The 16,229-nt window shown below is 36.6% G+C and overlaps 3 protein-coding genes across 3 annotated transcripts; 2 read left to right on the plus strand and 1 right to left on the minus strand.

The window, feature by feature from the left end:
• The first annotated feature begins 119 nt into the window (after positions 1-119).
• On the plus strand, positions 120-4,309 carry LOC149691732 (lysosomal alpha-glucosidase-like). The gene is made up of 13 exons (XM_089869174.1): positions 120-875; positions 946-1,094; positions 1,154-1,416; positions 1,478-1,848; positions 1,905-2,132; positions 2,203-2,411; positions 2,481-2,617; positions 2,674-2,825; positions 2,896-3,044; positions 3,103-3,187; positions 3,536-3,856; positions 3,920-4,075; positions 4,183-4,309. Exons 1-13 carry the CDS (start codon positions 252-254, stop codon positions 4,252-4,254), a joined length of 2,916 nt encoding a protein of 971 aa, XP_089725300.1. The 5' UTR covers positions 120-251; the 3' UTR covers positions 4,255-4,309.
• Positions 4,310-4,406: 97 nt separating this feature from the next.
• On the plus strand, positions 4,407-8,552 carry LOC149691733 (uncharacterized). The gene is made up of 6 exons (XM_089869180.1): positions 4,407-5,284; positions 5,369-5,518; positions 5,586-5,795; positions 6,576-6,820; positions 6,883-7,052; positions 7,828-8,552. The coding sequence occupies exons 1-6, from the start codon at positions 4,637-4,639 to the stop codon at positions 8,250-8,252; spliced, it is 1,848 nt and encodes a 615-aa protein (XP_089725306.1). The 5' UTR covers positions 4,407-4,636; the 3' UTR covers positions 8,253-8,552.
• Positions 8,432-11,187, minus strand: slim (scruin like at the midline). Its single transcript, XM_089869191.1, has 6 exons — positions 11,078-11,187; positions 10,837-10,991; positions 10,380-10,762; positions 10,115-10,320; positions 9,365-9,504; positions 8,432-8,916 (listed from the first exon to the last, which is right to left on the minus strand). Exons 1-6 carry the CDS (start codon positions 11,163-11,165, stop codon positions 8,638-8,640), a joined length of 1,251 nt encoding a protein of 416 aa, XP_089725317.1. The 5' UTR covers positions 11,166-11,187; the 3' UTR covers positions 8,432-8,637.
• Between the last annotated feature and the right edge of the window lie 5,042 nt (positions 11,188-16,229).

Raw genomic sequence — 16,229 nt, forward strand, 5'->3', positions numbered from 1 at the left:
TCTTCTGTATTTATCAGTAAATTGAGAGGGCGTTTCCCCCATTATTTTTCGACTTAGGTTCATTCCGTAATCTATTTATGGATAAGATAAGTCTTGATTTTTGGTGGGAGTATCACATTCCCAGGTGACTGGAAAATTGTCTGCAGATTATAGTTCTTTTAAGTACCCTCTTAACCGAGGCAGGTCATCAAATTCTCCTACTTGTTGTTCTTGTTGTCAGGTCAATAACCATTTAAAAAAGAAAAGAAGTTATGACTGTACCAGTACCTGGAGGTACGCCTTCTCGTAAGGACCCCGACCAAGAGATTTTGGTTGAAACTCGACCCAGGGTTGACAAACGCCGACGTTCTGGTCTTTTGGCACCATATTTCGTGGCAGCTGTGATTATTATATTTATTACGGCGACTTATTTCATCCATAACGAATGGGAACGCCGCCACCCTAGTTACCGGTACAAATCACGCATGATTGTTGTACCAGATTTCGATAAAATAAAGATAGAAATCGAAGGTCAAATTAAGCTTAAAACGATCAACCAGGACCCATTACCGGACAGCCCCGTTTGCAGCGACGTCGAGGATTTGGACAAGTTCGATTGCCATCCCGAACCAAATTCAACCCAAGACACGTGCACTAAGAGAGGTTGTTGTTGGACTGCGCCTAAGGACGCCAAGAATGGTTCTCAATTAGGCTTAGGAACGCCTTATTGCTACTTTCCATCCAAGTATCAAGGTTACGAGCTGTTTAGGTACGTTGAGAGTGACGATGGTATCAAGGCGTCTTTTAGAAGAAAGATTCCAACTGGTTTACCGAAAGAAGTGCAAGAAATTCATCTGGAAATTACACCCGTTGACGAATCACGATTGAGGATTAAGGTTATTTTTCGTCTTCTATGTCAGTTAACTTAATTAGGCCTAATTTGGCTCGAATGACTTCATATTGTAGATAACGGATGCGAAAGCCGAACGTTACGAAACCCCGTACCCCTTGATATCGTCTGTACCTCGGGGCAAAGTTGCGGATCGAAAATACCACGTGAAAGTTGATCTTGAGGGTAATTTGGTCGTCACCCGTAAGAGTAATGGGGTTAAAATGTAAGAAAGTCGACGATTTGTCTTAGGAGTTGCGATGCTAAGTCTTTACGTGATTTTAGCATTGATACCCAACTCTCCAACATGATCTACACCGACCAACTCTTGCAATTGAATTTCAAAGTTCCTTCTAAAGGTTTCTACGGTTTATGCGAACACCAAGACCGTATTCTAGTTGAAAACGATTGGTCCAGATTCACTTTTATTAACAAGGATAGACCACCTCACGTGACGCCGCATCTCTACTGTTCTCACCCTTTCTACTTTCAATTGGAAAATGATACCAAAAGCCACGGTGTCTTTCTTTTAAACAGTAACATAATGGGTAAGTTAAACTTCCGCAGTTGACTTTTTGACATGGTTCAAAAAAATATTTAATGTCTCAGAAATCTTGACGCAACCCACACCGGGTATCACATTCCGACCAATCGGTGGCGTGTTTGACTTTTACGTCATGTTGGGTGATAGTCCGGCTGAGGTTGTCCAACAATATCAAGGACTGATCGGTCATTCGGCCATGCCTCCTTTTTGGAGCTTGGGTTTCCATCTTTGCAAGTACGGTTACGGTAGCTTAAACAAGACCAAAGCCGCGTACCAAAGAACCAAAAACGCTAAAATACCCTTTGACACTCAATGGTCGGACATTGATTATATGGACCATAATAACGATTACACCTACGATAAAGTCAACTTTGCCGGTCTCCCTGAATTCGCCGACCAACTTCACAAGGAAGGAATGCACTATGTCGTTATTATGGTATGTTAAGAACGCGTTCATCAAAGGTTATCGTAATCTAAATTCGACGTTTTCAGGATATTGGGGTGAGTGGAGCCGAGAAGCGAGGTACATACCCTCCGTACGACGACGGAGTACAAATGGACGTCTTTATCAAGAACGCCAGTGGAGAAATTCTTTATGGCAAGGTCTACAATGAAGTAGACACAGTCTTTATCGATTTTAATCACCCTAGAGTTGACGAATATAACGCGAAACAATACGCCATGCTCTACGACCAAGTGAAATTCGACGGGCTATGGATTGTAAGCCTTAATTCTGCGGTTAAATTAATATGACAGCGTCATCATGTTACGATTGTAATTCCGTCCCCAGGATATGAACGAACCGTCCAACTTCAGGGATGGCTCATTATGGGGTTGCCCTAAAGACGACGAACTTGAAAACCCGCCTTACGTACCACCAGGCGCCGGGGTCAACGGTCTATCATCTGGTACTATTTGTATGTCGGCCCACCATCACTCAACCACCCATTACAATCTACATAACCTCCATGGTCTCACCAGCGGAATCTCGAGCAACCAGTAACAACAAAGACCTTAACTTGACAGGAATCTGTTAATTTGTTAATGCAATGCATTTTTCAACAACAGCGCCTTAAGACAACTCATGCCAGGTAAGAGGCCATTCGTAATTTCTCATTCAACCTTTGCCGGTCAAGGAGCCTACACTGGACATTGGTCAGGAGACATTAATTCCAACTGGGAACATATCAAGTACACCATTCCAGGTAGGTAAATGTTTTTAAATATATTTGAAGTTGGGTTCTAGTAGGGTTACTTGCAGCAACTTTGAACGCGGGCATTTTTGGTATCCCAATGATGGGTAATGATATCTGCGGGTTTCATATGAATACCACCGTTGAACTTTGCGCGAGATGGCATAGTTTAGGAGCGTTTTATCCATTTTCTCGTAATCATAATAGCAACGATACTGTGGTACGTGATGGTGCACTATGATTCCTATTACCTGTATGTATTCCTGATCGTATTAAATAATTTTGTGTAGGATCAAGATCCAGCCGCTTTAGGCGAAACTGTAGAGAATTCCGCGAGGAAATCCTTGTTAATTCGTTACCGCTTATTACCGTATCTCTACACTCTTTTCTATCGTAGCCATGTTTATGCCGAAACTGTTTTTAGACCCCTGTTTTTCGAGTAAGCCTTGAATTGATTTTCCCCAAAAGGTTTTTAGTGTATTAACTTTATGTTAAAGATTTCCAGAAGATAAGAATACTCATGATATAGCTACAACTTTCTTATGGGGACCAGCGTTCTTAGTTGTACCGATTTTGGAAGAGGTTCTTAAAAGTTATAACATAAGTTCATAAGATATGTTCCATAAGTTTGTCTCTGGTTACAAACGGGAGCTTGTCATGAAGTGAATGAGATAGGTCATAGATTCGAGGTAAAGCGACGCCTGGTTTTGGCGCTGTCAAAGGCGGCTTAGTACAGACTGGACTGCAAAACTAACCGAGTGTAGTCTTCAATTCTCGCTTGTCGTTCTGCTAGAACTAGCTCGAGCTGTAAGTCTCTAGCATTACGAAGTATAGGTAGTGTCATACTTATGGTAGGAACATATCTTATAAACTTATGGTTATAAGCTAAATGGTACGAATTAAGAGATGTAACTCTAACTTATCAAATAGGGAACTAAACTCGTTAAAGCCTACATCCCTAAAGACCTCTGGTACAATTATTACGACGGGGAGGTACTTCCAGACGCTGGGTCTCACGTACAATTTGCCGCCGAATTAGACCAAATTAATCTACTAGTTAGGGGTGGACATATTCTACCATGCCATGAACCCGGTTTAACTACCACCGAAAGTAGGAAAAACAATTTTCATTTGATCGTAGCCTTGAAAGACGGTAAAGCCAATGGAGAACTGTATTGGGATGACGGGGAAACTCAAGACGCCTACGAGAATAAACAGTACAATCTAATTCATTTCGAGGCTAAATTGGAGGTCAGTTCTAGTCAAGTTTTTAAAGATTAGACTAATATTCTTAAAAAAAAATAATAATTCTAGGAAGGTAACTTCAATTTAACCTCGAACGTAATCCATAAGGGTTATAATGGTAACATGTTTATTGATAACATCGAAATCTTTGGAATGCCAAAGAAATTTAAAAACGTCCCTAAGGTCAACGGAAAATCGCCTATTTTCAGCAGCATGACTAATGAGGTATTTTATCTAATTTATTATTTTTTAAAAACAGACTACTTTAAGGGCCTTTTTTTATGCGAAAAAGTGAGTTTTAAATATATGGGAAATCTTTATTTACATTCTAGAATGTCAATCGAATAAAGTTTCAACCAGTTTCTTTGCTGGAGAAATTTAACATAGTTGCGAAACTTGAATAAAAATTTGATATAATTTAGAACAATCACAAAATAAATCATATTTCCAACAACTACAGTGTCGATTCTTTCTTTCTTTTTAATATCCACGTGGGTTTTTGTTTTTTAATTTCGCGGATTTTATCTATGCCAGCCAATGAGATAGATGGCTGCCAACAGAGAGCGCCATTGTACTGTACCACGTGACACACGTTTTCAGTTATCCGGCATTTTTAAATGTCCTGGAGTGTCGTGGAGTCGGAAGTCACAGTCGCGTATTACATTTTATAGTTTTGGTGATTAAAATTGAGCAGCGTTTTCAATTTCTTTTTGTTGTAGAAATAATTTAAATTTATCCGTTCTGTTAAGAGAGTTTTAACGGTGATTAAAAACGTGTGACATTGAAATGGAACCAGCCGTTGCCGTTGATGAAGAAGTGTTAGGCCTTGGCTTGAAAAATGCAGTGAAAATCGGGAAGTCAAGATTTAATCTTGACGATTTAAATTTGGATCCCGAAGTAAAGGAAATTATCCAAACTGAAATAAATCGACTTAACCAGCGTTTAAAAGATGAAAAAACTACAGTTCACGAGGCAGCAAAGTTGGGGAACCAACTTTTGCAAGAGAAACATTTCTTGAGCGAAGAAAATGATGAATTGAAGTTACAGTTGAATCGTTACAAAACTCTGGTGGAAGAACTTCAACAAGAGAAGCATTCTTTGACCATGAAGTTAAAGAACGTTAATTTAAACGAATCTGTTGACTTTGACGCCTTATCAGAGAAGCTTGAGAGTGTCGAGTTAGTAAAGAAGAAACTTATCCTTGAGAAAACAGCCTTGGAGAAGAAAATTCAGGAGATTCAGACTGAACGTACGGAGTTGGAGGAAAAACGGGATGAAATGTTGGATGCCCTTTGGGAAAAGGAAAAAGAAATACAGGATCTTAAGATGGAACTAAACGAAATGAAAGAGAAGGAAACTAATAGCTCTGCCCTTTCTTCAAATACTTCGGAAAGTGACGCGATCTCGGATAATGAGGAACTCAAAAAACGATGCGTAAATATTCCACAATTTTTTTATTTTCTTTTCCATAATATTAGCGTTTATAAACTTTTAATAACTTTTTTAATTAAATTAAAGAGAATCGCGATTAAAATGCAAATAAATCTGCAAGATGAGCTTAATGATAAGAAAAAAATTATACGCGATCTAATGAATAAGGTGGAAAGACTGGAAGTTGAAGTTGCCGATAAAGATGAAGAAATTAAACATAGCTTTGCCACGGAAAGGGTAATTACTAATTACTAATTCTTGTATTATAGGGTAATTAAATAATTTCGCGTGTTGAATTTTCTAGGAAACGAAACAACAGATGGAAGAATACAGAGAAGAGATTGAATTACTGAAATTCCAGCAGTTTGATGAAAATAAACGCGGAAACTGCTTATTTTCCGAAGTTGAAGATCACCGTAAAGTCCTAGAAGCCAAATTATCCAGAGAAATGGAGATAAATCAAGCTCATTTAGATAAAATTGATTTTCTCACCAAACAAAATGCCAAAATAAAGGTATACCTATTATTTATTATTCTAAATTAATTAGGGGTGTGCGGGTACCCGGTACCCGAAGATTACCCGTTCGGGAATTTTCCAACTATTCGAAACTACTCGGGTAGTAAAAATAATCCCCCCCATTACCCGTGACAAGCTGAAACTGGTTGTCGGGTTATTCGCGGGTAGAAAAATAGGAATCAGAAGTGAAAGGGGACCACCCATTGTCCGGTTTAGAAAGAATCGAAATTTTAAGAATGACGAAATTCCATGAAACGCTGTTTCAATGTGAAATTTAGTTCACATAAGGTATGCGTTCTGTGGTAGTTTCATTCTGAGACAGACTAGAATCACCGCACGCAACGCGACACACCTATATATTGCCAGTATTATGTGTTGAAATAAGACTAAGGGTTAAGAAAGTGAAAGCGGAACCAGAAGTTAAAGAAAGTATCAAAAAGAAACTAAGATATAACTGTAAGAAGTGTACTAAAGAAATATCAATTTATTTAAGCCTAATTAGTAATTACCCGAATACCAGGCAAAATATTTTGGGTACCCACACCGATAACTAACTATTCGTCTAACTTTTAATACCCGACTATTACCCGACAACCATTTTTCGGCTAAGCCTAATTACCCGAATACCCGACAAAAATTCGGGTACCCGCCCCGATACCCGATAACAGTATTTTTGATTACCCGAACCCGATTCGAAATTGAAAAATCACTACCCGCACACCCTTAAAATTAATACAAGAAACTAATGTAAAGGGCTGTATTTTTTAATTCTTTTAGACCCAATTGAACACGCTCCTTTGCTTAAAAGGCCAACGAGTTGACCGTAATCGTATTACGGATTTAGAAGGGTCCCTTTCTCAAGCTCGAAACGAAATAACGCGGTTAAATCAACTTCTAAATGAAAAAGCAATGGAAAGCCCTGTTGAAATTAAAAAATTAAACGTAACTCGTGTCGATGCTATGTCTGAATCCAGTGATAGTCTGGCTAATAAGCACCTTAACATTCTGCTGAACAAAGCCAAGTATTAAACCATGTTTTTTAATTAATTTAAACAATTTATTAATTCTTGATCTATTTTTTCAGATTGGAAGTTGAAAAAAAGGAGAAAGAAATTGCGAGTTTCCGAAAAGAGAATCATTCCATCTCTGAGGAACTTATCAGAGCTAAAGACCAATTATATCACGCCGAACATCAAATCGAATCGTTACAGAGTGAAATAATGAGCTTGAAAAATCGAATCTTGGTTCTTAAAAGTAAGAAAAATCACTTGTTTATTCATTTAAAATTGAAAATTTCAGGCAACATAACATTATATCCTTAATTAAAAGAACCACGGCCTTTATAAATGGATGATATCTTATTACAATATGATAATTAGCATTTAATTAGTCTTAAAAATAATCAAGGACTACTGCGCCGCCCGCCATTGCTTTAGTGGCGTCTGCTAGCCCGAACCCCTTACCGCCACGGGATTGGTTGAAAGGCTGAAAGGTCGGGCTAGCAGACTCCTTTAAAACAATGGCGGTTGGCGCAGTAGTCCTTGATTATTTTTAAGACTAATTAAATGCTAATTATTTAGTAATAAGAGATCATTAATTGTTATTATTATTTTTCCTTTTAATATTTAGAAAAAGGCCGTTCTTTTAAGGTATAACCAAGAAGTGATATCTAGTTTATTAGGGAGAAGGTATAAGATGCCTAAGTATTCGCGCGCCATAGTCCCAGTCCCCCTTTCAAAGTGCAGGGGGGGGGCGTAAAAGGAGGCCGGGCTATTTCGCCTCTCCTCAGTCGGAAAATATGACTGTAATTTTCGTCATTCGCGTAGACGCGCTGACGTGCGTTTTCAAGAACCAATGAGAAGCTGGTTGTAATTTAGAGGCGGCGGGGAGTAACTCCGGACCTACTATACGTTTGGACTGGAGATAAATCTGCTGGAAATGTGGGGCGAATTTATGCCTTCTCCCTAATAAACTAAATATCGCTTCTTGGTATAATGTAATGTTACGTTACCTCAACTTTTATTTTCAGGCTCTTCATCCGTTTCCGGAAATGAAAATGAAAATACTAAATCAACAATAACAAAACAGTCTGGTCGTGTAGAAAAGATAAATCTTAAACGGGAAACTATTCCAACACCCCCTATAACTATTAAGGATAAATTTCAACCCTCATCACGAAGCTCCGTATTACCAAATGAAAAAGAAAACCAGTCTTCTACGTTAAAAGACTTATTAAACGTCACGGAAGTTAAAAAAGAAAGCCCAAAAATGGTTAGTTGGAAAAACACCCCTGAAGTTATAAAACCACTTAAAGATGGTGGTACTGGTGGTGGTAATGATGGTAATAGTGGTATGGTACGAAACAGCGGCGCCAAATCTATTGTACCAACTATAAAATCCGCTGAAATGGAGTCCATAATCGAAACAGAAATTCCAGACTGCAAACAACAATGAATTGATGAATTTAACGAACGAATGTTTCATTTTTATAAGTTATAGAGTTTTATTTTTTTTTTAATTTAAAAGTGTCGTGGTTTTTTTAAATATTTTATCTTCTCTTTACTTCTGTTCAATTTTAAAATTATAAAAGCTTTGGCGTTGCTTCTTCGTTTATATAAAAAGATTGTTCAACATTCACCGTCATCTTTACATTATTTTTATTTGCGTTAGAAAATTTAAATTTCCAAATTTCTTTGTACAAGAATTATTATAATAATAAGATAATTAATTAATTAAAATGAAATTGCACTTTAATTAAGGCCAAATAATTAATTGAAAGTAAATATCATTAAAGAGTAAAATGCATTTTAATCAATTTTAATGAGAGAAAGAAACAAATTTAAGGCATGGCTGCTTGAAGATCTTGCAAAGCCGCTGCGGCAGCGTTTAGATCATTTTTTGATTGTTCAAAATCAACTCTATCCAATAAGGAAGCGGGAACTCCTTGTTCGAATAATTTAGGTCGTACTTCGAGGTGTAACTTAGGCGCGTAATGTTGAACCGCTAACCAAGCCAATTCCTTTAACGGAGGGATTTTAATCCACATGGAATACAAATTGCTCGTTCTCTTATTTTCCCCCACGCTGGTTACACCACCAAAAATGAACATTTGTCCATTCTAACAAGATAAATAATAATTATTATTAGTTTAATTTAATAATTAAACCATGGATAAAGAATGCGCGTGAGGAAATTTGTTTTCGCTCTACAGGATAGGCAACTCTCTATCTCGAACGACAGCTTATTCTGTATAAACTCTGTTACAACATTGGTTGTCAGCACGCGTAAAGCTAGGTCTCTATGTAATCTAGCCTTGCGCGTGCTGACAAGAGACAAAAAACTTCAGGATATTTTAAACGATTTTAAATCCTGAAGATTTTTGTCTGTTGTCAGCACGCGCAAGGCTAGATTACATAGAGACCTAGCTTTGCGCGTGCTGACAACCGATGTTGTAACAGAGTATATACAGAATAAGCTGTCGTTCGAGATAGGGAGTTGCCGATCCTGTAGCATGAAAACCAATTTCCTCGCGCGCATTCTTTATCCATGATTAAACATTGAATTACTGGAGATAAACCCGTTGAATGAAAATAAACTGGTCTCGGTAAAGATTGGGGTAACTTTGCCCATTGCATTGTATGCAAGTTTAACCTCCAAATGTCCGGAAACACCATTGAACCATCATGTCCTCCGCAGATAAAAACGTCTATTGACATGCAAAAATTATTTCAATACGTATGGTTAAAGCATGGATAAAGAATGCGCGTGCTGAAATTTGTTTTCACGCTATAGGATAGGCAACTCCCTATCTCGGACGACAGCTTATTTTGTATATACTCTGTTACAACATCAGTTGTCAACACGCGCAAAGCTAGGTCTCTATGTAACGTAGCTTTGTGCGTGCTGACAAGAGACAAAAAACTTCAGGATCTTCAGGATTTAAAATATCCGCGAGTTTTTTAGCTCGAGTGCACGGACCTCTAGGCCTTAGTTTCAAATAGGTGCAGTAGGCTGTAGGCAATTTCACACGTATTTGAATCTAAGGCCTAGAGGTCCGTGCACTCGAGCTAAAAAACTCGCGGATATTTTAAATCCTGAAGATCCTGAAGTTTTTTGTCTCTTGTCAGCACGTACAAAGCTACGTTACATAGAGAAACAGCTTTGCGCGTGCTGACAACCGACGTTGTAACAGAGTATATACAGAATAAGCTGTCGTTCGAGATAGGGAGTTGCCGATCCTGTAGAGTGAAAACAAATTTCCGTACGCGCATTCTTTATCCATGGTTAATGGTTTTGTAAGATAGAAGCCTGCGTACGTGGGCCTGATTTAACAGATCCGTGACATCTTCTCGGTAAAGGGTAGCCCTGTTGTATGCTAAGATCTGGATAGGTTTTTATCTTTTTCCATTGCTGTTTTTCAATATCAAAAACTGGAATTTTTTTCAGTCCAAAACTACTTAACGCAGTTCCACCCCCTAAGATATAAATTTTCCCATTTTCAATAGCAATTTCGTGTCGATATCTATTTCCAAAACATTGTGTTAGAAAAATCACTTGACGACTCGAGAATAACCACCGAACCTTTCAGCTGGTTTATCTTTAGTAGTTGGAATGAGTTCCTTCCACTCTTTTGTGGTCAGGTTTAATTGATGGACGTCCATGGAATATTCAAAACCAGTTGTACCCCCTACAACGTATAGGCATTCTTGGTACAGGGCCATAGCTTGTCCGTATTGCTCAGTGGGTTTGGTACCGTGAGTTTCGATCTGACTCCATTCTAAGTTTTTTAAGTTACAAATGTGAACTCTATTGGAACTAGACGCGCCAAAAGGTACTCCAGTTCCTCCAAATACTAAAAGTTTATCGTCCAAAAGCAAAGCGGCGTGGGATGCCAGTTCTTCCGGCATATAACCGGTAGTTTTTAATTTGACCCAAGTTTTAGAGACCAAATTAAACTTCCATAACTATGAAAGTAATGATGATCAATTATTGATTGGGGTTGGGTTAAATTAAAATTGTTTCGTTTAAAGTACCCTACCTCTCTAAAAAGTGGGCAAGATGCTAGATAATCATCATTAGATTGAAGTTCGTTATCGTCAATTTCCATGGTGGGATTGTATCCACCGAAGGAATAGACATTAGCTTCATCAACAACAATTCTGTGTCCACTACGCGCTTTAGGACATTTCGAGCCTTTGATAAAATAGAAACGAAATAGGTCTAATTGGCAAAATTTAAGATCTAATTATTTTGAAGCATTTTTTTTTAATATTATTTACCATTTCGTTGGTTTCCGGATGGTGTTATCTTTGTTATTTTGTTGGGGTGAAAGCGGTACATCTCCCTTCTGACCTGCCTCTCACTCATGATTTTAGGGATAGGACCGTAGGTTTATGGGCAAGACTAAAGTACAGAAAAAATCGAATGTGCCTAAGGTTGCCTAAGGTCGGAAATCACTAAAATCCCAGTCGGGCGAAACGGCGGTAGAGGAAACTTCATCCTAAACGTTATTTTTCACCAAGGGGACCGATGGGGAGTAAAATACATTTAATTATAATTAAAAATGATTAACATTTTACGAATTTAAGCTTTTCTATCATTCAAAACATCTAATTCTTTAAAAAATAACGATTTACTTTGACGGCGTTAGGACCACTTAACTCCGCCCACAATTCTGTACTTTAGTCAGCTTAGGCCCCTTTATGTTTCTTAATTATCCCGGCCTAATTCATTTAATTATTTCAATTAAAACCAATGTTATGAATTAAAAAACACCCCCTTTCACCCACTGTAACTTTACACTTTATTTCCTTAAGTAATCCTTATTAAAACCACCCCAAATCACCCTTAGGCACCCGCTGAGTATGATATACTTTGTCAACCAATAATGAAACCGGATATTTCTGGCGGGTGATTCGAAAAATTCTGTACTTTAGTCTGTCGATCAATTTCGAGTTTATTTCCGAAAGTCGAGCAAATTAAATAAAACAATCGATTTAGAACGACTAATTATCATGGAAAAAGGCTTATTCAACATCTTTTATGATTATTCCATGCTAATTTAAAATTTTCGCCCCCTTAGGCACCCTAAAAAAGGCCATCTTTACACTTTAAACGCTTAAATTTTAATTATCAAGGTCTTCTTACACAATATAGCTTACAAATATAATTATAATTAAACAAATTAATGTGGTAAACCTTCATTTCTACCCTTTGGAAACCTCAAAACAACGAAATCCAAATATTCATCTTTAATTGATACGATAAAGGCTCGAAAGATGCCCGTAGTGCATGCGAGAAAGATATCTTCAACTTAACTCCTCCCACAATTCTGTACTTTAGTCAGTTCTTAATTAATTCGGGCTAATTCATTTAATTACTTCAATATAAACGAGTGGTATAAATTAAAAAACACCCCTTTTCATCCCCTTCAAATTTCCACTTAATTTTCTCAACTAATTCTTATTAATACGACCCCAAACTACTCTTAGGCACCCGCTGAGTATGATATATTTTGTCAACCAATAATCAAACCGGATATATCTGGCGGGTGATTCGAAAAATTCTGTACTTTAGTCTGTCGATCAATTTCGAGTTTATTTCCGAAAGTCGAGCAAATTAAATAAAACAATCGATTTAGAACGACTAATTATCACGGAAAAAGGCTTATTCAACATCTTTTATGATTATTCCATGCTAATTTAAAATTTTCGCCCCCTTAGGCACCCTAAAAAAGGCCATCTTTACACTTTAAACGCTTAAATTTTAATTATCAAGGTCTTCTTACACAATATAGCTTACAAATATAATTATAATTAAACAAATTAATGTGGTAAACCTTCATTTCTACCCTTTGGAAACCTCAAAACAACGAAATCCAAATATTCATCTTTAATTGATACGATAAAGGCTCGAAAGATGCCGGTAGTGCATGCGAGAAAGATATCTTCAACTTAACTCCTCCCACAATTCTGTACTTTAGTCAGCTTAGGCCCCTTTATGTTTCTTAATTAATTCGGGCTAATTCATTTAATTACTTCAATATAAACGAGTGGTATAAATTAAAAAACACCCCTTTTCATCCCCTTCAAATTTCCACTTAATTTTCTCAACTAATTCTTATTAATACGACCCCAAACTACTCTTAGGCACCCGCTGAGTATGATATATTTTGTCAACCAATAATCAAACCGGATATATCTGGCGGGTGATTCGAAAAATTCTGTACTTTAGTCAGTCGATCAATTTCGAGTTTTTTCGCGGAAATCGAGCAAATTAATCAAAACAATCGATTTAGAACGACTAATTATCATGGAAAAAGGCTTATTCAACATCTTTTATAATTATTCCATCCAAATTTAAAATTTTCGCCCCCTTAGGCACCCTAAAAAAGACCATTTTTACAATTTAAACGCTTAAATTTTAATTATGAAAGTCTTCTAACACAATAATAATTACAAATATAATTGTAATTAAACTAATTAATGTGGTAAACCTTCATTTGAACCCTTTGGAAACCTCAAAACAACGAAATCCAAATATGATATATATTCATCTTTAATTGATACCATAAAGGCTCGAAAGATGCCGGTAGTGCATGCGAGAAATATATCTTCAACTTAACTCCGCCCACAATTCTGTACTTTAGTCAGCTTAGGCCACTTTACGTTTCTTAATTATCCCGGCCTAATTCGTTTCATTATTTGAATATAAAGAAGTAGTAATAATTAAACAAAACACCTTCTTTCACCCCCTGTAATTTACCACTTTATTCTCTCAAGTAATCCTGATTAAATCTATCCCAAACCACCCTTAGGCACCCGCTGAGTAGGATATATTTTGTCAACCAATAATGAAACCGGATATTTCTGGCGGGTGATTCGAAAAATTCTGTACTTTAGTCTGTCGAGAAAATTCGAGTTTTTTCGCGGAAATCGAGCAAATTAATTAAAACAAACGATTTAGAAAAACTAATTAACATGGAAAAGGCATATTCAACATCTTTTATAAATATTTAACGCCAATTTAAAATTTTCGCCCCCTTAGGCACCCTAAAAAAGGCCATTATTACAATTTAAACGCTTAACTTTTAATTATCAAGGTCTCGATGTGGCTGCTATTACTAGCCCTTGGGTCGTCTTCTTTTATTTAGGTCCGACTCACTGTCACCAACATCGTGCACCTTTCTTCTCATTTCTTCAAGTCCGACTCACCTTCGCCATAGACCAATTATCTTTACCCTTTGTCCCTTTAACTTTTATGTATTACTACTGTATTGGCAACCATGCAAAGGGTTTTAACATAGGAGTGTTATATTTAAAAAAATAGAAATTAAGGTAGGACTAAGATGTGCGTCATGCTATTGTTAGGTTTGGTAAAAGGGTTTATAAATAAGAGGAGGTCCCGTACTGAGAATTCCCTGGCCAAAGAACATCCAGCCGGAGGCCCCAAGAAGTCCGTCGCCGTCTTAAGCCGACGCAGAACCACTCTGATTGTAGAGATTTTATTATTTATTTTACAGATGCAACTATTTGGTTTATATTTTTCTACTTCCAACTAGCTATATAGTTTATTTTTAATTTTGTCGCTACAGTTTTTGTTTTAAATAATTTTGTAGTTCATTCTTTTTCAATTATTTTATGTTCATAGATTGACTAGTTCGCTCTTCGCTATGATAAAGTAAAACCACTGCGTGACACACGCCGATGCCCAAACATATTAACTTGCCATGTCAGTCATTATTGGGAAAGAGATAAGTTCGTGCATTAAAGTCCACTAGAATAGTAAAATCTATAGCTCTTGCACAACCTTATGGATGGTCTTTCTCACATTTTCTCAGAAATTGTATGTTGCTAATTGCTTCCTAAGAGTTTAATTGGGTTTCGGTTTCAAGTATCCATCAAAATAATGCAACTTTTGATATAGATATTAAGCTAAATTATTTATACCTATATATTTTTTATCTTAGTGAAGAGGGATGTAACCGTTATATCGTCTCACAGTCCCTTTTTCGTTTTTGTCAATGCCCCTTTAGTTTTTTTATACCCGTTTGAAAGGTTATTGATTTGCTAAAAGCGACAGTGGATGATTCAGATTTCACCCCAACTCAACTTCTACTTTTGATTTTATAGTTTAAAGCCCTTGTTTTTATATTTTGTTTTCCTGACCTTTACTCATTATATCCCCTGTGCTGCAGTAAGTTGTTACAAGGGGTGAAAGAGGGGTGTTCTTTTAATTTATACCACTTGTTTATATTGGAATAATGAAACAAATTAGGCCGGGATAATTAAGAAACGTAAAGTGGCCTAAGCTGACTAAAGTACAGAATTGTGGGCGGAGTTAAGTTCACTCCCGACACGTGTAGAGCCTTTTTCGTAACGCCATTAATTAAGGGGATGAAAATAATTAACTAGTTTTAATGAAGATTAGTATCGTGATTGATATGATATTTGAAGACTAGCTTATTGTATTTTTTAAAGCGATAAAAAAGTCGAATATTTTTCATATTTGGTTTCGGTTGTTTTGAGGTTACCAAAGGGTAGAAATGAAAGTTTACCTCATTAATTAGTTTAATTACAATTATATTTGTAATCTATATTGTGTTAAATTTAAGCGTTTAAATTGTAATAATGGCCTTTTTTAGGGTGCCTAAGGGGGCGAAAATTTTAAATTGGCGTTAAATATTTATAAAAGATGTTGAATATGCCTTTTCCATGTTAATTAGTTTTTCTAAATCGTTTGTTTTAATTAATTTGCTCGATTTCCGCGAAAAAACTCGAATTTTCTCGACAGACTAAAGTACAGAATTTTTCGAATCACCCGCCAGAAATATCCGGTTTCATTATTGGTTGACAAAATATATCCTACTCAGCGGGTGCCTAAGGGTGGTTTGGGATAGATTTAATCAGGATTACTTGAGAGAATAAAGTGGTAAATTACAGGGGGTGAAAGAAGGTGTTTTGTTTAATTATTACTACTTCTTTATATTCAAATAATGAAACGAATTAGGCCGGGATAATTAAGAAACGTAAAGTGGCCTAAGCTGACTAAAGTACAGAATTGTGGGCGGAGTTAAGTTGAAGATATATTTCTCGCATGCACTACCGGCATCTTTCGAGCCTTTATGGTATCAATTAAAGATGAATATATATCATATTTGGATTTCGTTGTTTTGAGGTTTCCAAAGGGTTCAAATGAAGGTTTACCACATTAATTAGTTTAATTACAATTATATTTGTAATTATTATTGTGTTAGAAGACTTTCATAATTAAAATTTAAGCGTTTAAATTGTAAAAATGGTCTTTTTTAGGGTGCCTAAGGGGGCGAAAATTTTAAATTTGGATGGAATAATTATAAAAGATGTTGAATAAGCCTTTTTCCATGATAATTAGTCGTTCTAAATCGATTGTTTTGATTAATTTGCTCGATTT

Source organism: Phalangium opilio, unplaced genomic scaffold (assembly GCF_054372755.1).
Source record: "Phalangium opilio isolate 3A_F unplaced genomic scaffold, DU_Popi_V2 ptg000025l_1, whole genome shotgun sequence".
In the NCBI taxonomy this organism is placed as follows: domain Eukaryota; kingdom Metazoa; phylum Arthropoda; class Arachnida; order Opiliones; family Phalangiidae; genus Phalangium; species Phalangium opilio.